The sequence below is a fragment of the Indicator indicator genome, chromosome 19 (assembly GCF_027791375.1).
Source record: "Indicator indicator isolate 239-I01 chromosome 19, UM_Iind_1.1, whole genome shotgun sequence".
NCBI classification, from domain to species: domain Eukaryota; kingdom Metazoa; phylum Chordata; class Aves; order Piciformes; family Indicatoridae; genus Indicator; species Indicator indicator.
This window is the reverse complement of record NC_072028.1, coordinates 4220290-4244248: the sequence shown is the minus strand read 5'-3', so window position 1 is coordinate 4244248 and position 23959 is coordinate 4220290. Positions and strand designations below refer to the sequence as shown.

The following is a 23959-nucleotide window of genomic DNA, read 5'->3' as shown; positions in this document are numbered from 1 at the left end:
TTGGGCAAAGCTTAGTTTTGCATATGTGACCTCTTCCCATGACTGTGTCCCAGAATGGTTTTTCTCCTGAAATTATTTGCTTAACAATTTTACATTAACAGCAAATCTATTTGCAAAATCAGTTTGAAATACTAAATGACCTGTGTGCTGTTGTTGGCCATACAGAAAAAATGGTGTGGGGCTTTTTTTGTTTGTTTGTTTAGGTTTTTTTTTTGTTTGTTTGTGTTTGTTTTTGTTAGTGGGTTTTGTTTGGTTGGGTTTTTTTGTAATTTATGTTTTCCTCTCATTGTTAATTTCTTTTAATTAAAAGCTGTCACCAAACTTGTTGGCACTGCAGAGTTGCATTGACTTTGGTAAGGGCATGGCAGGGCCACTTGCATCTGGAGTCGATGTTCATTTCTGTCCACAAGGAGGTGAAACGCAGCTGGACTGTGTTATGCCAGACAGATTGCTAAAAGACATTTACTCAACTGATTTGGCCACTGTGGGGCTGTGTGGTGGTGTGGATTCATTTCTGTTCTGATTGCCTTGGTATTTGGGAATCCTCAGGTGGCAGAATTGTTAACATTTCCTGTGTTTCCTTATTTTCTGTATTGTGCACAGAGAGCTTTTCAGCTTGCTAAAAAAGGCAGCATTTGACCGGTGCATTTAATTGCAATGACCTTCACATTGGAGGGGCAGGGGACAGAATGGGACCCAGCAAGCTGGTTGTTTCCTGGAACATAAACTAGAAGCTGTAGCAGCCTACGTTCTGCATTTCATCTCAATTCCGGATGTAGGGAGGACTGAATGCAGCGCAATGCCCCTGTTGCTCTTTCTCCATTGTTTACAGGATTTTTGCCAAATGTAAATATAAAACCAAGGTAATGTATAAAATAGGTTGCCCTTCTGGTCAATCTGTGGGTACAGGCTGTGAGAGTTGGGGCTGTTCAGCCTGGAGAAGAGAAGGTTCAGCTAGACCTTAGTGCAGCCTTCAAGTACTTGACGGGGACCTACGAGAAAGCTGGGAAGTGACTTTATACAAGGGCTTGTGGTAATAGGATGAGAGGAAATGGATTGAAGCTTGGACAGAACAGATTTAGACTGATATTAGGAAGAAATTCTTTACAGTGAGGGTAGTGAGACACTGGGAAAGGTTGCTTAGGGAGGTTGTGGGTGCCATCTGCCTGGAGGTGTTTAAGGCCAGGTTGGATGGGGCCTCAGGACCTGGGCTAATGGAAGATGTCCCTGCCCATGGCAGTGGGATTTGAACTAGATGATTAGTAAGGTCCCTTCCAACCCAGCCCATTCTATGAATCTATAAATTTTATATTGGGAATAGAAGATCTTTCCATGTTAAAGAGAAATTTTCTGGTCAGTAACTCAGCAAAATTGTTTTGAAATATTTAATTCACAATAATGACTATATTGTGGTAGTAGCAACTGATATTCTGGGGGAGCAAGAACCAAGAAATAAGATCATGGTTTGGGTTTTTTTTCTCTTTTTGTCTTTGTTCTTATTATCCGTGAAGCTTATTATTTACTACCTCCTAGTACTACTGTTTTAAAATGTGCAAGAATATCAGGGATTTGTGGTATGATAGGGCTGAATTGAATTGGATCTAAGCAACTGCAGATGTGGCTGGTTTCATCTTTATCAGCTTATCTAAGCTTTTGCACTTAAAGGCTTCTGTCAGTTCAAAGAACAGGCACTGGTTGGTTGAACAGAGCTAAACTATGGATACACTTCCTAGCCTTTCAAAAATAACACTAACTTAATTCAAACCCATGCACTACAGAACTTGAAGGAATTTAGATATGCAGCAAGAAAAAATCCTTTTCATTTTTGTAATAAAAGGAGACACCCCTGAAACATATCAAAGCTCTTGAAGTTTAATTTTAGTGGTTTTTTTTTCCAAAATGTTTTTTTCTTTCCATATGAACAAATATAATTTGAGTTCTTCACTCATCTGCTTGCTTAAAATAAAGAAATGACTAAACTATAAATCAAAATTTAGCACTAGAGAGCAACTCTGTCAATACAGGCATTTGGAGAGCTTCTTAGAACATTGGAATAATTATAAAATTGGATTTCTCTTCAGCATAGGGATAAACAAAAAATTACTACTACATAGCATGATGAGATACCAAACTGTGTTTCTGCATTGGAAATGATAGGGGAGCCTACTAGTGCAGCATAGATAAAAATGGCTTATTTTGACCTTGTGGTTGGTTTTGTTTGTATCTCAACCTTTGATAGTTTTTACTTCAGCTTGACATCATGGCGTATTCGGAAGAGAATTCTTTTGAACGGGCAAAGATGTGGACTGTATCACAAAAACATTTCAAAAAGACCCTCAGAAATTAGGAGCAGAGGATTCCAAAACTCAAAGCAAATTCAGCCAAATTAATTTGCTAGTAAAATACATTTAAAACAATAAGAAATAAAAGGCTGTGGCAGGAACTAGTGAGTTTGCACATCAAAGCTTGTAATCTAAAATCCTTTCTCCAAGTTAGGATCTGTGAAAGATAAACAGGAAGAAATTATTGGGAAGAGTGTTGAAAGACTGAGACGATATCAGGCCTAATCATATCTTTTCCTTCCCCAAAACTCAGTCCATCAGCTTTCAGATATGCTTATGCATTAACCTTTTGCCTTAGGTTAAGTTTATCAGGCTCCTATGTGGTGTTTGCTATTTATGAAAACGTGAATTTCCTCATCATGATACCTTAGATAAGATGAGAGTATGTGTTGAAAAATCTATTTTTCTGATCCCTGTTAAAAATAAGCAATTAGGTTCCTTGTATTTGTAGACTCAGCCTGATGAGAGCAGAGGAAAGAGACTAAGTCCAGAGAACTGCCTGTAGTGCCTTAGAGATGAATCAGATGGCACCAGTGGTGACCCTGGCTAAGGTATCATTCATCTAGAATGGCCCCTGTTATCTTTTCCTTTGCTGCACATGGTTTGCACATCCTAGTCAGCAGAGTGCTCAACAAAAGTTGTACGTGGGTATTAGATAAAGCAGCAGGATATTCCTTTATGTACAGGAGTCTAAATAATGTAAAGAAAAGGCACACTGGGAAACAAAAGGGGGGAAAAAAAGGAGAAAGCAAAAACTGAGATTAGTTTGACTGAACATCTGAGACTGACACTGTGGGGTGACCCTCTCGCTGAGTACTGGCAGTCGTGCTAGTGGCAGGAGTTGATTGTGCCATCCAGTTCAGAGGTACCCTGCATCTCCATGCTCTTTTGGACTATGACAGTGTGTGTATGTTATTAATAGAGATTGGTTACTGGGAGGAAATGGTTGTCTTCACAGGTGAGATTTCTCTTTGTTGTTGATGGTTGATTTCGCAGTAACTGGAAGGGAATTCTGTCACTGGGAGTGAGAGGAAACTAATTTAGGAGAATATAGCATGTGGATGTTTGTCATCCTGTGATATAGTTCAATGACTTTTACTATGAACCACAAAAAAAAAAGGTTTAAATAATTTAAAGGTCTTTCTAAATCATACAGAAGTTAAGAAGTGCTCTCAGCAGGTACTATAAATGTGAATCTTACTCCTGTCTTAACTTGTCCTGCTGTGATTATTTATTTAAATTGTGCAGGCAGCTGCCATGTCCTAGATGTCATATCCTCTCTCTCACAGAAGCACAGTACTTAATTTTGTTTGTTAAGGTATTCTAATCAGGAATATCTTGTTCTTTATAATTCTAGAGCATAATCTAAGATCTGATTTTAGAGATATTAATATGTCCTGGAGGAATGATTCCAGTGGTCACTCAGCTTCTGTTAATTTGAAGGTTTTTAAAAGATTCAATAAATTTGCTGTCCACCCCTGAGTGGAATGCCAATTCTTGTTTATAAGATGATAAAGTTAAAAAGAATGTCCAATAATTGTCTCCAGCAGGCTCATTTGCATTATTTCTTCATAGTAATTACATGAACAATAGGGATTCTATACCTAAGAGCAAAATATATGTTGATCTCTATATGCTGAAATATAATCACAGCAAATATGTTTTAATTATATTTGTGATGCTGCAGAAGAGGAGGCACGGCTGAAAGCTGTGCTAATATCTACAGAATGAGTCATAGCAGAAAAACACTAAAACATTAAAATAAATCTGGTGCTAATTAAGAAAATAATTAAAATATGATAAACAAAGGAAATTAAATAGGTTGTGGGTTTGTGTTTTTGTTTTTTTTTTTTTTTTTGTTGTTGTTGAAAGTAAAGGTCTAATTGGAGGATTTGTGTAGGCAGCACAAATGGTTTACTTTTAAAGCAAATCAGAATTTAATTCTCCTAGAACTTGAGTGCTCCTTCTCATATGAGTAACAGAATTTCAGTTCCTGCACAGTTGTGAAAAATTGGGAAGAAAAGATACTTCTGTGTCACTCAAAATACAAATTTATGGGATATCAAGAAATGTTTGGGGTTGGGCATAACATTTTTATTACATGAGAAAGAAATCCCTGATATACTAGCAAATGGAATTCAAAATGTAAATAAAATCTTCCTTTAGAACAGATTAAAATGTTAAATACTTTAAGAGAATGAAATCAATGCATATGCAGGAATAAAGACCTTTGGAATGTAAAATAACATTGAAGCATTCTGGTTAGAAAATGTTCAGGAAAAATACTGCATTGGTCTCTTCCCAAACCTGTATTTGTCTCCTAAATCACCTTTCCATTACTATGCAGATGAATGTTTGAAGTGAGTATCACTGAGTCACTATTTTTGTCCAAAGAAATGATGGTGAAAAAATAGAACAACAAGGGTGAGGCTGGGGTTTGGGATGTGCCTTCTTCGTGGTCTCCAGCATCTGTCCTTAGGACTTCCAACTGCTCACTTTGTTTTGAATGCTGGGGCTCTTTATTTCTGTGACTCTGTTTACCTATCAGCCAAATTGGAAAAAGAAAGAAAGAAAAAAAAAAAGCTACTTTTGCTTTGCAAAGGTGTAGTGATGTTCATAGTGGTGCATTCAGATTCTGCAGCAATGTTCAGGAGGTTTGCACGTTAGTATTTAGATGATGATAACATTACTGTGATTGCAGGAAGACAAATAAAAGGTTATCCCTGGTTTGTGCAGAGCCCTGAGTGAATTGCTGGTGTTCAGGATATGTGATCACTCTCAGCATTGAACCCCAGGGCTGAATGATATGGCCAGTTTGATGATGACTCTCTTTGCTTGGGCTATCAATATAAAGTGTCACTTCTAGAAGAGAATCAGACCAGAAGAGAGCTTTAGCCATAGGGAGTGAGAAGAAATTAACTTGGCAGTAAGATTCCAGGCAGAATAAATAATGTTTGGGAGAATTCTTAGTGAGGAAATACACTCACTATTGAATAGAATGAGGTCTGAATCAGGTACTGCTTCTGGGAAAGAAACAGCCCCAAACTCAGAGGATTTCTCTTGGTCTCAGATTCTCTATCCATTCATTTCACTATCATCTGCAGTCAAAGAAGCTATTGAAATCTGTGTTATATTTGCAAACAAGTTGTGACCCACCTTTCAGGAATGTAATTCCTCATATTCTTGATTTTTAACTGGCTGCTACTCTGATTTTTTTTCTCATTAAGATTTCTTGGAAGAGCTTCTTCCCATCAAGCAACTCCCCCACGCCCTTGACAGTGAAGAAGCGCTTCTCCAGTGTTTCCTCACACTGGCTTAAAAAAATTCAATGACTGTCAAATCTCTTGTAGACAAGAGCAGGAAAAGGAAAGAAAAAAATAGTTATCAAATAGAAAACTCTCCAGGTAACCCCTGAAATGAATATTATCTCAGGCATACATAGATTTTCGGGAGCTTTCTCCTCTTTCCTTTAGGTATCTGTAAAGCTGTGGATTGTTTGCCTTTTATAACAACAACAACAACAACTAACCCAACCCAACCATCTTGTAACCAATAAACTGGCATCTGGAAGTTAAATATTTTCAGCTTAATTTTTTGTGGCAAGATTTAAATTGCTTAACATTCCTGTTACTTTTTTCTATGTGATTTGTTAGGAGCCATATGCCCAGCATTTACTTCCTTTTTTTTGTTTTGTGTTTTGTTTTTTTTCCCCCTGCTTTCCTGTTTGTTTACTCTAAATATTTCTGTTGCTTGCTTTCATTCACCAAACTGGCTGATGTGTGGTTTTTGACTTTCACTACTGCTATCCCTTTGGAGCTGTGTCTCAGCAGATAGAAAAAAGCTGTATTATGAGGACTATTTTTTCCCTTATGACAATGCAGCATGCTTCAGATGGAGCCTTTTTACAGTCTTCTCATATTTTCTTTATTATCCATCACCCAATCTGCATAACCTCTTTCTTCTCTTGATGGTGAAGGGCAGATATCAGACTTTTGACTATTTAACTCTTATGTGGAAGTTCTTTTGTAAGTATGATAGAAGTTCGCTACCATCTTCCATTCTGCCTTACAAATATACATTCTGTTCAGATCTAGAGAATGGTTAAGACTAATGTGGCATTCATCTCAACTGTTAGAACTGGACTGGCTGGAGACTCACTGTACTTGCCAATAGCATTCAAGAAGTTTACAGTTACAGGCCAGTCGTTAGATTGCCATGGTATTTACAGATCAAGATGTGGAACCAGGGCACCTTCCTGTGGGGACAGGCTGAGAGAGTCGGAGCTGTTCAGCCTCGAGAAGAGAAGGCTCCAACGAGACCTAATAGCAACCTTCCAGTACCTGAAGGGGGCCTACAAGGCATTCAGGAAGCGACTTTTTACAAGGACTTGTAGTGACAGCTTGAAGCTTGTGAAGGGGAGATTTAGACTGGTTATTAGGAAAAAATTCTTCACGGTGAGTGTGGTGAGACACTGGAACAGGTTGCCCAGACAAGTTGTGGCTGCCACCTGCCTGAAGGTGTTTAAGGCCGGGCTGGAAGAGGCCTTGAGCAGCCTGGGCCTAGTGGAAAGTGTCCCTGCCCATGGCAAGGGGGTTGGGACTAGATGGTCTTCAAGGTCCCTTTGAACCCAAACCATTCTGTGATTCTTAAAATGTTGATTCCTAGCAATACTTGTGCATACCACAACCTCCATCAATGTGACTGGTCTGTTTATGACGTATCTGTAACAACTGAGAAGAATTTTTCACTCTTTCTGGATTCTTTCACAGACTTAGAATGCTTTATTAAGTCTGCATATCAAGAATATATGTAACAAAAGCAAAATCTGTGGCTTTCCCAGGGACTCTGCTTTTCTCATGAATCTCTGTTCTGTGACAGGAAATGTGAAGCATTTCTGATCCCCAAACCTCTGTGTGTTTTCCCTTTGCCAGGCTGGGATTGTTGGGATTTGTGCTGTTTAGAAGGGCAGGGTTATAGTCAGGCTAATATTTTTTTTCCTTGAAAATAATGTTTGAGCCTGTTCCACCAGCATGCTGTATTGTGTCATAGCACATACAGCAAAAGGAAAGGAGACTGGAGGACCCATGGGGTTTCCCTGTTTAGCCTTCTTGCTAACACTGATGCTGTATAATCAGAAGCAGTTATGCACCAGACTGGAGAAAATTATGGCTCCAAGCATTCTTGTCCTGTGGGCTTCTGTCTTTTTCTGGGAAAAGCTACCTATGAGGGGAGTAGGCATAGTTGAGACAGGGAACTGTGGTCCAGATGATTAAACATGGACAGACTCAGAAACCAATTGTGCTCGGTGGTGAGATATTTAATATGACTTTGAGTTTTCAGTATGGGTGGGAAAAACCACTTGGTTTAATCGTGCTGTGATCGTGATTTTTGACTGGCCATAGTCCCAATTTGTGTCAAAAGAGTTAACATTTTCTAAGCCAAAGTACATTTGTTAACTGTATCATGTTTTGTGTCAGAATATGCATAACAGAACTGAGCAACAGTGCATTTATACTGCTAATATTTTCGTTGAAGAAAGGCATACAGCAGATTATCTGTTCAGTTAACTTTGCCATTGATGTCCATTTACATACCCAATGATCCCATCTCCATAGGCAAACAAAATATTCCATCTCCTATATCCTGAGTAAATGGGAAAAGGCAGCTTTACTGACTTGCTAAATAATCTCAAATATTTTACTTTATTTCAGGGTCTTGCTGTTTTCAACACTTTATTATCTCACAGTCAGATAATTGCTAATCTCATTATTGATCTAGTTTGTATGACAGTCAGTTACACCTGATCTATTAGGTACGAGAAAAGTATTAAAAAAAAAAACTTTTAGGCTAGTGGTAAATTCTGAATTTAATTGGACTATAATTTAAGGACTATAAATTAGTAACCAAATGTCAGTTGTGACTTTATTTATTGTTTTCTTTCTTTTGGGGGGAGTGTCTTTGGTTCTTTATCTTTCTAACTGTATGTATGTTTCAAGTAAAGAGTTTTGCCAAATGCCCTTGGAAATTCGAGACAGAGACTCCTACCAAGTTCCTGGATCTTAAATCAGATCTTAAAATCATTCACAATAATAAAAATAAAATAATTTTAGGACTAGAAATTATGCAAGAATTCAGCTGCACTTTTTCTGTGAGTTTGAGCCATACTGAATCCATAGGTAGTAACTGTAGAAATTAGACCATGTATTAGAAGCTAAATTCTAAAATTATGCATTCTGGATTCATTCTTCCTTGTTTCTTTTACAGACAAAAACGGAAGGGATAAAAAAAGCCATTTGATATTTCACCATCAGCAAAGAACAGTGAAGTAAGCTCAGTGAAGGTTGCAGCACACACTATAACAGAGCTCTTGTGTCAACAAGGACCTCTATGTGTTATTGTGATACAAGTAATTAATAATCATTATTTATAGATGAGTACTGACTCTGCAGTTGTCAGCTGCCTAGCTAACCAGCTGTCATTTGGTTCTCTCAGTAGAGTTCTTTCAGATAAATAGTGGGAATATACATAAGATATTGGGAATTTCTGTCATTCTTGTTTCTAGGGGATCATTTGGATCATTTTAAAACTTTGGTTCTCCCTATTGTGCCTCATTCTCTCCTTTTTTTTTTTTTTTTTTTTTTTCCCCTGAGCTCAACTCGTTTTCTTAGAGAAACAGTAACAGACACTTTGGAGACCTTCCAATATCTCCCTTATGCAGCTACTTCCCTCTTTTGCTGTTCCTATTGTGCCTGCTATGTTCTCTAGTGGGAAACCTAATAATCACTTCTTTGGAAGGGAGGGAATGCAACAAGGCTGGTGAGGCATTTGGAGGGCATGTCATATGAGGAGCAGCTGTGTGAGCTGGGTTTGTTCAGTCTGCAGAAGAGGCAGCTAAGGGGAGATCTTATTGCTCTCTACAACTACCTAAAAGGAGGCTGTAGTGAGGCTGGTGTTGGTCTCTTCACCCAAGTAGCCAGTGGTAGGATGAAAGGAAATGGATTTAAGCTGTTCCTGGGGAGATTTAGATTGGACATTAGGAAAAACTTCTTTACTGAGGGAGTGGTGAAGCATTGGAACAGGCTGCCCAGGAAGGTGATGGTGTCACCATCCCTGGAGGTGTTCAAGAAGCTCTAGATGTGGCCCTTCAGGATATGGTTTAGTGGTCATGGGCGTTTGGGTTATGATTGGACTCAATGATCTTAAAGATCTTTTCCAGCCTTAGTGATTCTATGATTACATTTGTCCTATGAAAAGAGGTACTGAGAAACCATAAAGTTTCATTGCCTCTTAACTTCAGCCTGGTGTGTATCTTGCATCTTCTCTGCTCCTCAGAACCCCAAAAGATAATGGAGCAGGATAGCTGGTTACCTGGTAAAGAAATACAAAGAACAGCTGAATGGGGAGAGTGTTGTATGAACCCCATATGGGTTTTTGGCTGTTCTGTGCTCACAGAGTGATATGAGCTTGTGTGGGTAGAGAAAACTGACAGTGATTCAAGCATCATTAAATTAGTACAGATGTCTCCCGCAGCTCCCCGCAGTAGTCTTCACCATGAGCTCAGACAACTTGGATAAAGGTCTAGACTAAATCATTGCTGAGTCTGTATGTATTCTGGCTGGTTTGGGATTGGCATATGTTAGACACTTACAGCTTTTGTGATACTGATTTGTATACAATTTGTCTGTATTCATGCTGAGCCAGATTCTTTTTCTGATGTGACATTGACCCTGAAATTTTGGATGTTCTGAGTCACAGGTCGGAGAGGTGTTTATAGCAAATGACATAAATACTGCACACTTAGAATCATAGTGCTGCTATTTTTCCCTCCCTGGAAACAGGTCAAGTTATCTGAAGTGCCAAAGAAAGTGATAATTGTCACTGAGGCTTTTGTCTCTGTATGTACCAAGAAGGTGACTGCAGGACTCAGTACAAGTTGCTAGAGGATCAGAGGTAATACATTACCAAATATCAGAGGTGACTGGAGTGGCCACAGTTTGTTTCTTCTGTTTAACATTGTCTAAGTGTAATGGTTTGTGTTCTCCTCTCCTCTGCCAGTTCTTCCAGAAAATCATTAACCAAGGCAGAAGCTACGATCTATCTCTAGTGGTTTGAAAAATATTTCAAATATAATGGTATTGCAAATTGATCACATTATGAGAGACATAACCTTTGCAAGTCAGTTTGTAAGAAATTCACAGGAAGGCTTGACTTTGTGGAAATGCATGGGAAATTACATTAGGAAGCTTTAAAACCACACAAGTCATGTGGCAAATAATCTCCTGTGAAACTGCATGAAATTATAATAACCAGTTTCAGCCACCTTCTGCTCAATAACTGACAATTCTGCATGAGTTATGCCTAATAAACATCTAACTGCAAGAAAATGGGGAAAATAATCAAATTATCCTTATGCTATCTCTATTTATTCTTATGTATGACACTGATTTTACTATCTAGCTGCAAACATAGTAACTCTGAAGAAGTTAGTTTTGTTTGACATCTCATAAGGAATTTGCTTTGTAGCATTTCCTCGATATGTTTCACAGAATCATAGAATAGCTTAGTTTGGAAGGGACCTCAGATATTATCTGCTCCAACCACCCCACTATGGGCAGGGACACCTCTCAGCTAGACTCAGCTGCTCAAGGGGTGTCCAACCTGGGCTTGGACACCCCCCCAGGCAGCAGGCATCCACAGCCTCCCTGGGCCACCTATTCCAGAGTCTCACCACCCTCATACTGAAGAACTTCTTCCTAAGATCCAGTCTAACCCTGCTCTTCCTGAGCTTCAAACCATTCCCCCTTGTCCTGTTGCTAGACTCCCCTATGAAAAGTCCTTCTGTAGCCTTCCTGTAAGATCCCTTCAGATATTGGAAGGAAGCTCTAAGGTCCCCCTGGGAGTCTTTTCTAGGCAGAACAACCCCAGCTCCCTCAACCTATCCTCATAGCAGAGGTGCTCCAGCCCTTGGATCATCTTTGTGGCCCTACTCTGGACTCTGTCTCCTATTGCTCTGTGTGCTTCTTATGATGGGGACACCAGAACTGGATGCAGTATTCAAGGTGGGTTCTCACCAGAGCAGGCAGAATCCCTTCTCTTGCCCTGCTGACCACGCTCCTCTTGATGCAGCCTGGCACATGGCTGCCTTCTGGGCTGCATGTGTGCACTGATAGCTCGTGGTGAGCTTCTCCTGAATCGATACACCCAAGTATCTTTCTTCAGAGCTACTCTCAACCCACCCTGCACCCAGCTTGGGTTTGTACCTTGGACTGGCCAGTCCCAGCTGCAGGACCTTGCACTTTGACTTGTTGAACCTTATGCAATTGGCACTGGCCCACTTCTCAAACCATTGAGAAGCCATTCACATTCCAAGGAACTGGGAAGATATTTATAGAAAGAAACCATTTGTACTGTACCCATGTGCACAGTTCACAGATTAGTCTAAGTACATTACAGTAAGTGATATTATCACAAGGAAGCAGATAGTTTCTGTAATAATCAACATGTAGGTACTAACAATTTAATTTTTCAGTTCTCTTTATTTCACTCAGTTACCTTCTCAACAGTTTTCAATTTTAGCTCAAAGCTGGCTGCGGAGCTGGTGTTTATATTTCTGCACTGTAGATATGTTTGACAGCCAATTGCTAGAGAAGAGCTTTCTATTTGCACTGCCAGCTTTACACATTTTGTGGTTTTTGACAGTACTTACTTCCTTATGTTCAGACACTGCAGTATGCTAAGCAGTCATCTGAAGGTTGAAAAATTACCTTTGGAAAAGGTATTTTAATGCTTTCAGGTTCATTTTATTAAGTGTTATTAAATAACACTTAAGTGTTATTTTATTAGTGTTATTAAATAACAGGATGCATTAAATAACAGAATGCATTCTGCATGGGCTTGAATTTCCTTTATTAAAAAAGAAGATAGGTTAAATATATTATCCCTGAGATCCTCCTAATCACTATGAGCAAAGCCAGGGGGAAAGCAGAGCCTCAAAGGACTGTAAAATCATGACAACTAAAATATGCTTAAGTAAATAGAAATATCCTGTCACTTTTGACCAGCCTGGCCTATTGTACTTCTTTTTGCCTTCGCTGATCTAGGTTATAGCTTGTCTGGTTTGACAGATTTTGTAAGCAGCCTTCAAATTACTGCTGTGGATATGCAGTGATTAACTTTTTTATTCTTCTTCCACAATCGTAAGAGCATGTATTATGTGATATTGCTCTGACATTCACTTGAGAAAATCATTCGAAAAACACAAAGAGGTCTTAGCACTGAAGTGCAATGTACCCTGTGCCTGAGAATGAAGCCTAGCAAGTTCTAATAAGCTCTTAAAGAAGAAAGAAAAAAAAATACAGCTCAAACAACGTGGAAGAAAAGCTCAGAACAGTGTGACTAAGATGATGATGATTAAAGGAACAAAGAGAAGGATTTAGTATATAGGAGCTGCTGAGCTTCTGGCTAGAATGGGAAATTCCCATGGCTTGTGGGTTATTACAGCCTTCCCCATCTTTTGTCTGTGTTGAGGAGGGAGCAGCAAGAGGGGCTCTGCTGACAGTAGAAACTGACAGCCAAAAGGGAACAGTCTTCTGAATTCGTGTTTGGAGACTTCACACACTCTTACAGGCAGTAGAAACTACAGCATAGTTTGTGTCCAAGACTGACAAGATGGAGGAAGTAGTAAATGGCTTTCACTGCGCTTTCACTGAGTTGGAAAAAAGAGTGACAAGTGCAGGAGCCACTGTTAATTGTAATGCCTGAAGCACTGGAATTGTTAATGTAAGTTCTTGACCCCAAACAGTAGGAGATGACAGACAGATCCTTTCTTTTCCCCATAAAGACACAGAAGAGGGAATATGTTTTACAAGACTAAAAGTGCATCCAATTTTTGAGGCTCTCTGTACACAGCTTTCAGATCTCCTGCGGTGAACCACAGTACACTAGAGATGAAATAATAGAGAAGCAAATGAGAGGGGATAGGATTCCTCTTTGGCAATATGACACAATTTTATTGCATGTTTCCAACTATCAGAAACAGTTGGATTAAAAAAATCAAGACCTTTTTACAGGAGCGGTGTCTGCTGGAACACGACAAGGGAACAGAAGTCTGGGTTCAGAAATAGTTACATGAACTCCAAGCTAGGCGGAAAGCCAACTACAAAAAGGTGCCAGCCATCTGAGGCCACTTGACACAGGACACTTGGGTGCTAAATAGCTGCAGAAAGCAGTGACTAAAGGCAGCAGTCCAAGCTGTGGTGGGACACAGGTCATATGTGGTGATGGTGTTCTCAGGACAGAAGGGAAGACAGATGGTATTCCCAAATGGAAAAGGCCAAGGCCAGAACTAGGAAAACAGAAAGCTTTAGCTATCATCTGGCTTAACATAAGGATTCAGAAGCAGCAAGGTATATAAGAAATGCATACAGAAAAATCAACCTGAGATAGCAAAGAGCAGACAGGCATTACCTTGTCTTGGCTGCCACCGTAACCGCTGAGATGAACATGCGCTTGAGGCTTTGGGGAAGACTTTGCATCTGAGAGCATGGCTGCCTTCCTCTTAGGGAGCTCTTCTGGCAGAGGGAACAAGTTCTCTGAAACAACACGGGCAATTGATAACAGTTCTAATTAAAAATTAATACTATGATTAACTGGAGATAAATGTGTAGAGCTGTTTAGGACTGGCTTGGGTAGTCCTACAGTCTGGATATTTTTGAGCCTGACTGTAGGTTTCTCTCTTCCATCTGTTTAAACGAGTATAGCTATCTTCTTTCTCCCAAGACACTGAGTGGAAGTAGGTATTAAATATTATTAGTTAAGCCTCCTGAGGTAGAAGATGTGTGACAAATACAGAAAGGACCAGTGGTGCTCTAAGCAGGAAGGACTTAAACCAAAATTCAGCCAGATTCCTGGGGGCTTCATCAGTTCATCAGTTGGTTATAATCAGTGACTTATAACGAACAGTGGGATCCCAATCTTGTCTCTAGTTTTCAAACAGCAGTTCACTCTAGTGTATCATAAGATGAGACCAAAAGGTAACCAGTTGTGCACAGTTGCAGTATGAATATAAACAGAGGCAAAATTAGCAAATCAAATAGAATAAAAAAAGCAGTAGCAAAGAATAAACAGAAACATAAACGAAACCATCTGGAATCAAAGATACTCGAATGACATGGTAGGAAACTGAGGCAGACAAAAGCAGAGATTGCACTCTTAAATGAAAGTGTTAGGGATATTATTGCTTTAATTCTCCTTGAATCTGGTTATGAAACTGCAGCTGAGAAGTGTGAGCAGTAATGTCTTTTGACAGTTACTCCAGAGGCTTCAGGTTACATGATTCTCCTATCTTAAATGAAACCTTTGTCATCCACAGACATGTCTGCTTCCTTTCCCAAGTACTGACATTATGTCAGGTACATCAAGCCTGTGCTCCAATTTGTCATTACCTGAACAGCAATGTAGATTATTTGCTTTTCCTCTTCCCCACTGTACAGCTGAAATTCCCATTGCTAAAGATGGGATCAGCCTGTCCTTGGAGAAAATGAAAGATTCCATTGAACTGAAATTACATTCAGTTTATTAATCTTGCATCATGCACAAATGAATGGAATGTGTCTGTAATAGTTTGATTATGAATGATTATTTTTAAGATGTGGGTCATCAGTAAACATGCTCATTGTCCATTGTGTCAGAGCAAACCAACAATACACATCAGACCTTTCTTTTAACAACTAATGATGCTCATATTTATAGGGGAAAAAAGAATTGGCCAAGTCTCATACAGAAAGAAACACACGATGGGTAAGGTGCATTACAGATTCTGAATGCACTGACATATATAAATGATTGTAAAAGTCACTTAAAGCCTTCTGCACTTGCACTGAATGAGCTAGGACCTAGCATTTGGGAAGAATAATAGAAGCTGAAAACCATGTCTGTAAATTCTTAAGACTGGGTCTGTGTCATAAATGAGGAACCTGAAGCATTAGGATAGTGTCGGTGTGTTGTGTATCTGTAACAGCAGGTGAAAACCAGGGATGCACTAGTTAATGCCTTTAAAAAGATTCCAGAGGAGGAGAATGATGATGCCAAGTTTAAAATGAAGTTTTAAGGGCAGATTATGCCTTTTCCCTTGAAACAAGTAAGGGGTAATTCCCTTGTAATTACATGAGGATGAATTAATTACTTTCTAACAAACTCAAATGAAAACTTGACTACATAATGCTGCATTCTCTTTTCTTAATTAGAAATGTCCAGGAGCATTTTCCTAATGTGTAGAGTTCCTCTGTCTTGTGAATTATTGATATATTCCTGCTTTTTTTTTTTTTTTACTAATATGAAGAAATTGGGGTTACAAATCCTCTCTTTGATGATGCATCTCATTATGGGCTTAGTCTGTACCAAGTTGTGCATCAACAACACACCTGGGGAGGACTGGAAGTGCCCAATCCTACTACAAAGGTCAGTCAACAGCTTTCTGCTGTCTCTGGGAATGGACCAGACCTAAGTGCATTATGTACTTTCCTGATGGTGAGCACATGGCTTGAACATGAAATTCATTGTGCTGAGCAAGCTGTTGTTTTGACTACCATTGATTTGCCAGGTAGCTGACTGAGAGCAGGTGAGACAGTTTCCATCTGCAGAAAAGACTCATAAATCTCTCTGTGTACTCAGAATTGGGGAAAAAAAAACCAAACAACAAAAAAAACAACTTCACAAACCACCTAGCTTGGAGATTCCACACTCATTATCCACACATTAAGTCCTCAGCAGCATAGGGGGTTTTGAACTATGAATGTAGTTTTGTTAAGAAAATGTGGTGAAAAATAAGCACTGCCCACCAGTTGGTATGGAATGAATTAAGGTGAGTTTGGGGGGTTGAGTTGGGGACACACACACACACACACCGGGGAGTGGATATTATTAATGGTTCGGGTTTTAACACATAGATTTATGAACAGGAGAATTTAATGTCGGTAACATGATCAGGTATTGGTTTTTTACTGCAGAAGTAACTTAACATCTACTGAACAACCCTGTGGACCATCGGTGCTGGTTGGGTGCTGATCTGCTGGAAGGTAGCTCTGGGGAAAAGGACATGGGGGTCCTGGTGGACAAGAGGATGACATGAGCCAGCAATGTCCCCTGGTGGCCAAGAAGGCCCCTGGTAACCTGGTGTGCATCCAGAAGGGTGTGGCCAGATGGTCGAGGGAGGCTCTCTTGCCCCTCTACTCTGCCCTGGTGAGGCCACATCGGGCCGGTTCTGGGCTGCCCCGTTCAAAAAGGACAGGGACTTATTGGAGGGGGAACAGAAGAGGGCTACAAAGATGATGAGGGGACTAGAACATCTTTCTTGTGGGGGAAGACTGAGAGAATTGGGGCTTTTTAGTCTGGAAAAGAGCAAACTGAGAGAGGATTTCATCGATGCTGATCAATATTCAAAGGGTGGGTGTCAGGAGGATGGACTCGTCTGTTTTCAGTGGTGCCCAGTGGCAGGAAAAGGGTTAACAGGCACAAACTTGAACACAAGAAGTTCCATCTAGACAAGTGGAGGCACATCTTTAATGTAAGGGTGCTGGAGCACTGGAACAGGCTGCCCAGAGACGTGGTGAAGTCTCCATCTCTGGAGACATTCCAAGTCCTCCTAGATGTGTTCCTGTAGTGACCTTCTCTAGGTGAACCTGCTTTGGCAGGAGAGGTGGACTCAATGATCTCCAGAGGTCCCTTCCAACCCCTACCATTCTGTGATTTTGTGTGTAACACACAGGCTCTTTGAAGAAGTTTAATCTCTGCAACTTCTCTTGCATTGATTGTAATTATGCTTGTTTGTAATGGATATACTTGGGAGACTATAAATACATCTTATATATTTGGATGCATGTTGGCAACACTTTTAGATGTGCATTCATTATTAGTGAAAATAAGGTTAGTTTTGTGGAAGTAAACTGTGGGTCTTGTTCTTGTTACCATTAATACTGGCTCCACTGGTTGTCATCTGCATTAAAACATAAAACAGCAAAGGAATTAATAATGATCACTGCAGTGTTCAGAGGCTTTGTGTTGAATAAAGCTCATTTTATAGGAATGGACCTGTGCTGAGGCTACATGGGAGCCATTAGCAGAGTATTAATACAGGGCATCTGCATCACCATTAAAACTAGGAGAGGATCCAAAAATCTATCCTCTTACCATAAATCCAGGCACAAATTGTGTGATGGGCTTGCATCTGCTGCTTCGAGAGAGGTGTTCAAATTTATAGTCCTACAGCCAGGTCAGTGATGGAGGAAGGAGATTTCACTCCCTCTGAAGTCTAATTAACCGAATCTCACATAAAGGAAGGGAGTTGGACTCGCTCTGAACATGAAAGTTTTCCAGTGAACAGGCTTTTCTGTTTGTTTTGGGATGCCGTCTTGTAGTGGGACATAAGCACTAGAACTAGAAACGCTTGTTCCATTTCTTGATATTGCTCTGAAAAATAAGAGGTCACCTCTTAAGCACAGGCACAACAAATAAAGCTACAGGTACGGAAAGCACTTTCACATTTAGAACATTGGTGAAGCTTTTTCAGCAGAATCCAGTGTTCATTTATCATATTCATTATGCCCCTCTATCATTCACCTAGACTCTATATAATTATGTGTTTAATGATCTTTAACCTTCACGTGAACACAGCTTGCTGAAGCTTGACGATTGCTGTAGATTATCCTCCACATCTGGTAGGAGAGAGGAAATACTGCTTGGGAAAAAAAAATAATATCATGCTTTCTGGCTTAGAATTTCACAGCAGGTCTGTGAGTTAACTTTGTAAGTAGATGATGTTTTAATCCTAACTCCAAACAATTACATTATTTTGGGAAAATGGCTCTTCCATAGGTCATTTATTCTTGTTTTTCGCTATTCGAGTGTAGGGAATTCCAAACCTAGAAAAGATGTTTTAGTCTGTGAGCCTGGATGCTCCCTGTAAAAGCTACATGTGATTTCAGGGAATGCTGTATTTATGGCTTGGGTTTTGTTTAATTACTTTTTTATTAAATAATAATTAATATAATTTTTGCTACTCTTAATCCTAGGGTTAAAACCTGATCTTCTTCTAATCAGACTCAGCTTTAAGATTATAAAATGCTTCTTTTAGATTTAGTTTAATGTTTTGCCCTTCATTTTATAGTGTTTCAAATAGCAATATTAATATCTTTCTTTTGATACAAAAGGATGAAACTTACTAGAAGAAACAGTTGATAGTAATCATAGACTGTTTTTTTTTCTGTTGGTATCTTACTTGCACTGAAAAAGTTTTAGAGCCCTACATAAATTTATACCAGAACCAATTTATGAACAATAACTTCAGCTGGATAATACGGGATGAATTTACACCAGATATTATTTTGACAGCCTTCCCTACTTATTAGCAAACATTAAATTGCAGGATCTTGGAGCATATTCAGGTTTCTGTGTGGGGTATCTGGTTTATCCAGCTAATGCCTTCTTAGAAATTCAGATTATAATTTTTCACTGTGAGGCTCTGTGTAGTTGGGTGAATTAAGGGTTCCAATTGCTTGTTGTGTGCATCCAGAAAATGTTGTGATGTGACATTCAATGTTATTCAGCTATGAATGTTCTGCCAATACCTTAATACGTTAAGTTAATAACACACAGCTTTTATTCAGGAATTAAACATGCTTAAAGTATAAACCATAGAATCATAGAATCAGTCAGGGTTGGAAGGGACCACAAGGATCATCTAGTTCCAACCCCCCTGCCATGGGCAGGGACACCTCACACTAGATCAGGCTAGCTCGAATGGCTTAGGTTGGAAGGGGATCTCAGGGATTATCTACTCCAACCTCCCCGCCACAGGTAGGGATGCCTCTCAACTAGACTCAGACTCAGCTGCTCAAGGCCTCATCCAACCCTGAACACTGCCAGAGAGGAGGCATCCACAACCTCCCTGGGCAACCTATTCCAGAGTCTTACCAGCCTCATACTGAAGAACTTCTTCCTATGATCTGTTAAAAACACAAACGAATTCTGGATTCATCCTGACAGGCTCTTGGACTCTGAAAATATTTGTTGATATTGTGAACACCTAGATTGAATATAACCCTGCTCCTAAAGATAATAACCCTTAAGACAAGGGGTCTTGAGCAACCTGGTCTAGTGGAGGGTGTCACTAGACTAATGCCTCTGTCCATCATTTTCCACCAGTCCTGGCTCACTGGAGAGGTCCCAGAAGACTGGAAACTGGCCAATGTGACGCCCATCCACAAGAAGGGACGAACAGAAGAACCTGGGAACTACAGGCCTGTCAGCCTGACCTCAGTGCCAGGGAAAATCATGGAGCAGATTGTCTTGGGGGCAATCACTGCATACCTGAAGGATAGCCAAGGAATCAGGCCCAGCCAACATGGATTTAGGAAGGGCAGGTCCTGCCTCACCAACCTGATCTCCTTCTATGATCAGGTGACCCGCCTGGTGGACGTGGGAAAGGCTGTGGATGTAGTCTACCTGGACTTCAGCAAGGCCTTTGACACTGTCCCCCACAGCAAACTCTTGGCCAAACTGGCAGCTTGTGGCTTGGACAGCAGCACTCTGCGCTGGGTTAGGAACTGGCTGGAGGGCCGAGCCCAGAGAGTGGTGGTGACTGGTGCCACATCCAGCTGTGATGATCTGGATGAGGGGATTGAGTCCATCATCAGTAAATTTGCAGATGACACCAAGCTGGGAGCAGGTGTTGATCTGTTAGAAGGTAGAAGGGCTCTGCAGAGGGACCTTGACAGGCTGGACAGATGGGCAGAGTCCAACAGGATGGCATTCAACAAGTCCAAGTGCCGGGTGCTGCACTTTGGCCACACCAACCCCATGCAGAGCTACAGGCTGGGGTCAGAGTGGCTGGAGAGCAGCCAGGTGGAAAGGGACCTGGGGGTACTGGTTGACAGCAGCTGAACATGAGCCAGCAGAGTGCCCAGGTGGCCAAGAGAGCCAATGGCATCCTGGCCTGCATCAGGCATAGTTTGGCCAGCAGGAGCAGGGAGGTCATTGTACCCCTGTACACAGCACTGGTTAGGCCACACCTTGAGTACTGTGTCCAGTTCTGGGCCCCTCAGTTTAGGAAAGATGTTGAATTGCTGGAGCATGTCCAGAGAAGGGCAACGAGGCTGGTGAGAGGCCTTGAGCACAAGCCCTATGAGGAGAGGCTGAGGGAGCTGGGACTGTTTAGCCTGGAGAAGAGGAGGCTCAGGGGAGACCTCATTGCTGTCTACAACTACCTGAAGGGATGTTGTAGCCAGGAGGGGTTTGGTCTCTTCTCCCAGGCAACCAGCACCAGAACAAGAGGACACAGTCTCAAGCTGCACCAGGGGAGGTTTAGGCTGGAGGTGAGGAGAAAGTTCTTCACAGAGAGAGTGGTTGGCCATTGGAATGTGCTGCCCAGGGAGGTGGTGGAGTCACCATCCCTGGAGGTGTTCAAGAGGGGATTGGACGTGGCACTTGGTGCCATGGTTTAGATAGTCATGAGGTGTAGGGTGACAGGTTGGACTCGATGATCCTTGAGGTCTCTTCCAACCTTCTTGATTCTTGATTCTTGAGTTGGAATTTGGTGGCTCTTTAAGGTCCCTTCCAAACTAAACCATTCTATGAATCTCTTAGTGAGCAGACAAAACTGCAGAACTAACCAATGAGGGAGTGTTGTTAACTTAAAATAGCATCAACTGTGCTGATTATTCTCAAGTGAAAGCTGGTGGCAACTGCAAAAAGAAAAACAGCTTGAGTTTTTGGGAAGAGGGCTCCACTACCACTTGATGCCCATGTGTATGTTTGTGTGGGTTGGGTAGGAAGAGCGAGCTTCATTGAATCATTCATATTCACAGACAGTTAAAGTGCTTTTAAAAAGTTGTTAAAGCAATGGTATAACAATAGCTGGTGTGGTAATAATGTGTTTCCCAGCAAAACACAGAGAAGGAGGTTAGACCTCTTGTAGTTAGTGGGAGTTCTGCTATTATTGCAGAGCAGAGAATACACTGGTGGCCCAGGATTTTGTATGTATAATAAGCCAGATGAACTGGAAAATCAGACCTGACTGCTGTTGTCTCCTGGGCTCATTGCAACAATTCAAGATTCCTTTTCTGAAGGTGCTGTTAACAAGTTTTCTAAGCTCTTATTCCTGAACAGCTAATTTGCAGCTCTGAGTGTATATGACCAATTATCTGCTGAAGAACCTGCAGAGCCTACTTGTGGTATGACATAAAAATCTATTTGTGGCTGGGCTGTAGCTAGTGTCATCATGCTTTTAATTTTTTTTTCATGCTTATTTTAATATCCTAATACAGATTCTTATATCAAATGACAATGCTGCCCAACCCTAGCAACCACTGAGAGTAAAATGCACAAACAGCAAGAATTTCCTTTGAGCTGTCTGCGCAAAAATAAGCAAACAGGAAGAAGTCTGGCACTAGTTGTTGTAAGTTGTGATGTGGCTGTCCTGAAAAGTTTGAACATATTTCCTTCACACTGTTTTTTGTAAGGCAGAGATGAATAGCAGTAACTGAAAGTTACATTTTTAATGACTTGTTCTTCACTCATTAATGTTTGTGTTGAGTGTGTCAACTGAATAGTAAATACCTTTAAAGCACTGTTACTGTGTAGTGAAGTTATCCTATAGATTTGAACTAATACATATTGTTCACCAGTTGCCATGCTCACCCTCACAAATGAAAAATTATTGGAGATAATCTGATATTTAGTTCTTGGTTCTGAGCCTTCAAAAAAACTCAGTGGAAGTGCTTTGTCTCCAGTGTTCAGATGACCAGAAAACAAAACAAACAAAACCAAAATCAAACAAACAAAAAACCAAGCAAACAAAAAATCAAACACAAAACCTGGTTTTCCCGTGTTGTCTGAGATTTTTATAATCCTATTTTGTTTTTTTGAAAGTCAATTCCAACTTAAATATTATTTTCTAATGGAGCATTGAGGAAAATGGAAGATATGTGCAAGGGTTCTTCTGTTTATGGAAACTCGCTTTAAGAAAGCTTTCTTTCAGGAAAAATACTTTTACAATATGGATCTTGGAACCTCCTGCTGAGAGTTGATACCTTTTTAAATTATTGTGAATGCTGTCCCTTACAACATTTACATAGGTGCCAGCCTTCAGCCATTTTCAATCACCACAAAATACTCTAAAAGTAATTACTAAAACTAAGAAACTAAATTAAAATATGTATTATTGTTAATCCTTTATTTGCCCTTTGATCTAATAGGTTAAGGAGTTTTGTGCTTGTTCGTTTTGACTGCTAATAGTTCTGAAGACATTTACATTTCAGAACAGGGATTTAAAATATATATAACAGCTGCTTTTTAAATAGAAAGTCTAATTATGCCTATGATTACACTCACTTTTGATTAGTATGCATACAAATCCCTACTCTCCTTGTGTATTCAAGCTGAGATATGGATCACTGGTGCTCAGATTAAAGTACAAAAGAACAGCTTGACAAATGTGTGGTTAGACCAATGCAAAAAGTACTCTGGGTGCAACTTTCATCTTTAAATGCTTTGTTGTTTTTTTGTTTTTTACCTGTTAGTTACACACAGACCTGGATCCTGGCAGTAGCAAAATCAAGTATATCCTGTCAGGAGATGGTGCTGGAACAATCTTTGTGATCAATGACAAGACTGGAGACATTCATGCCATGAAAAGGCTTGACCGTGAGGAAAAAGCTGAATACACTCTAACGGCTCAAGCAGTCGACAGAGACACAAATCAACCTCTGGAGCCTCCTTCAGAATTCATTATCAAGGTTCAAGACATCAATGACAATCCCCCAGAGTTTGTGGATGGGCCATATCATGCCACAGTCCCTGAAATGTCTGTTGTAGGTATGTATGTCTGACCATTGATGAACTTTGCTGCTCACAGCTCAAATGATGCCAGTATGCCAGTGAGTGGTTGATGAATAATAAGATATTTATTACGTCGTTAGCATTCATTTGCATGTTTTCAAATCTCTCCTTGGCCAAAGCTTTCATCTGCAGCACAACAGTGGAGTCCCTTAGTAGTAAGAAAATGACTAGCAGATGTATTAATGTGTCTTTCTTTGTCCAACAACACTTCAGTGGGCTGAATTTATATTCCCCTTATGACGCTGTAGTTAAGAGTATCATTTTTGAGAAGGATTTATCAAGATTTGTTCCAACATGATACTCTAATCCTATTGATAGTTTGTTGATGTTTAATTATCTGTTTGTGTATTTTCATACACAGATGTAGCACTTGCAGTATGTTGATACATACTTATTTGTTTTCCTCTAAGTGAAAGTCTAATCAGACGAAAACATTGAAATGAAAGATGCTTTGCCTGGGAATTGATGGTTAGACTCTAGAGTGGACTTAACCAATTAGACATGGGGTTTGTGAGTGGGAAACAGAGAAAACTGTGGAAAAAGATGGTGAAAAGACAAAATTAACAGTACGAAAGGGGAGAAATAATCTTCTTAACACGTTTTGCTTATATTTATTTATTTAGCAAGATGAATGTGAATTGATTTCCTCGTGGATTAGTATATTAGTTGGGGCTTTTTCTGTGCATAGTTTGTCCTTTGTTCTGCATTTGCAAATGCAGAAGTAT

At 40.2% G+C, this 23959-nt stretch overlaps 1 protein-coding gene across 4 annotated transcripts in view; it reads left to right on the top strand.

The window, feature by feature from the left end:
* Positions 1-23959, top strand: part of CDH8 (cadherin 8) — a 144584-nt gene that overhangs the window by 21908 nt on the left and 98717 nt on the right. For all 4 annotated transcript variants that reach the window (XM_054389749.1, XM_054389748.1, XM_054389750.1 and 1 more), the window contains one exon: positions 22916-23210. In XM_054389749.1, coding sequence (XP_054245724.1) covers positions 22916-23210 — 295 coding nt within the window. The remainder of the gene's footprint in view (positions 1-22915; positions 23211-23959) is intronic.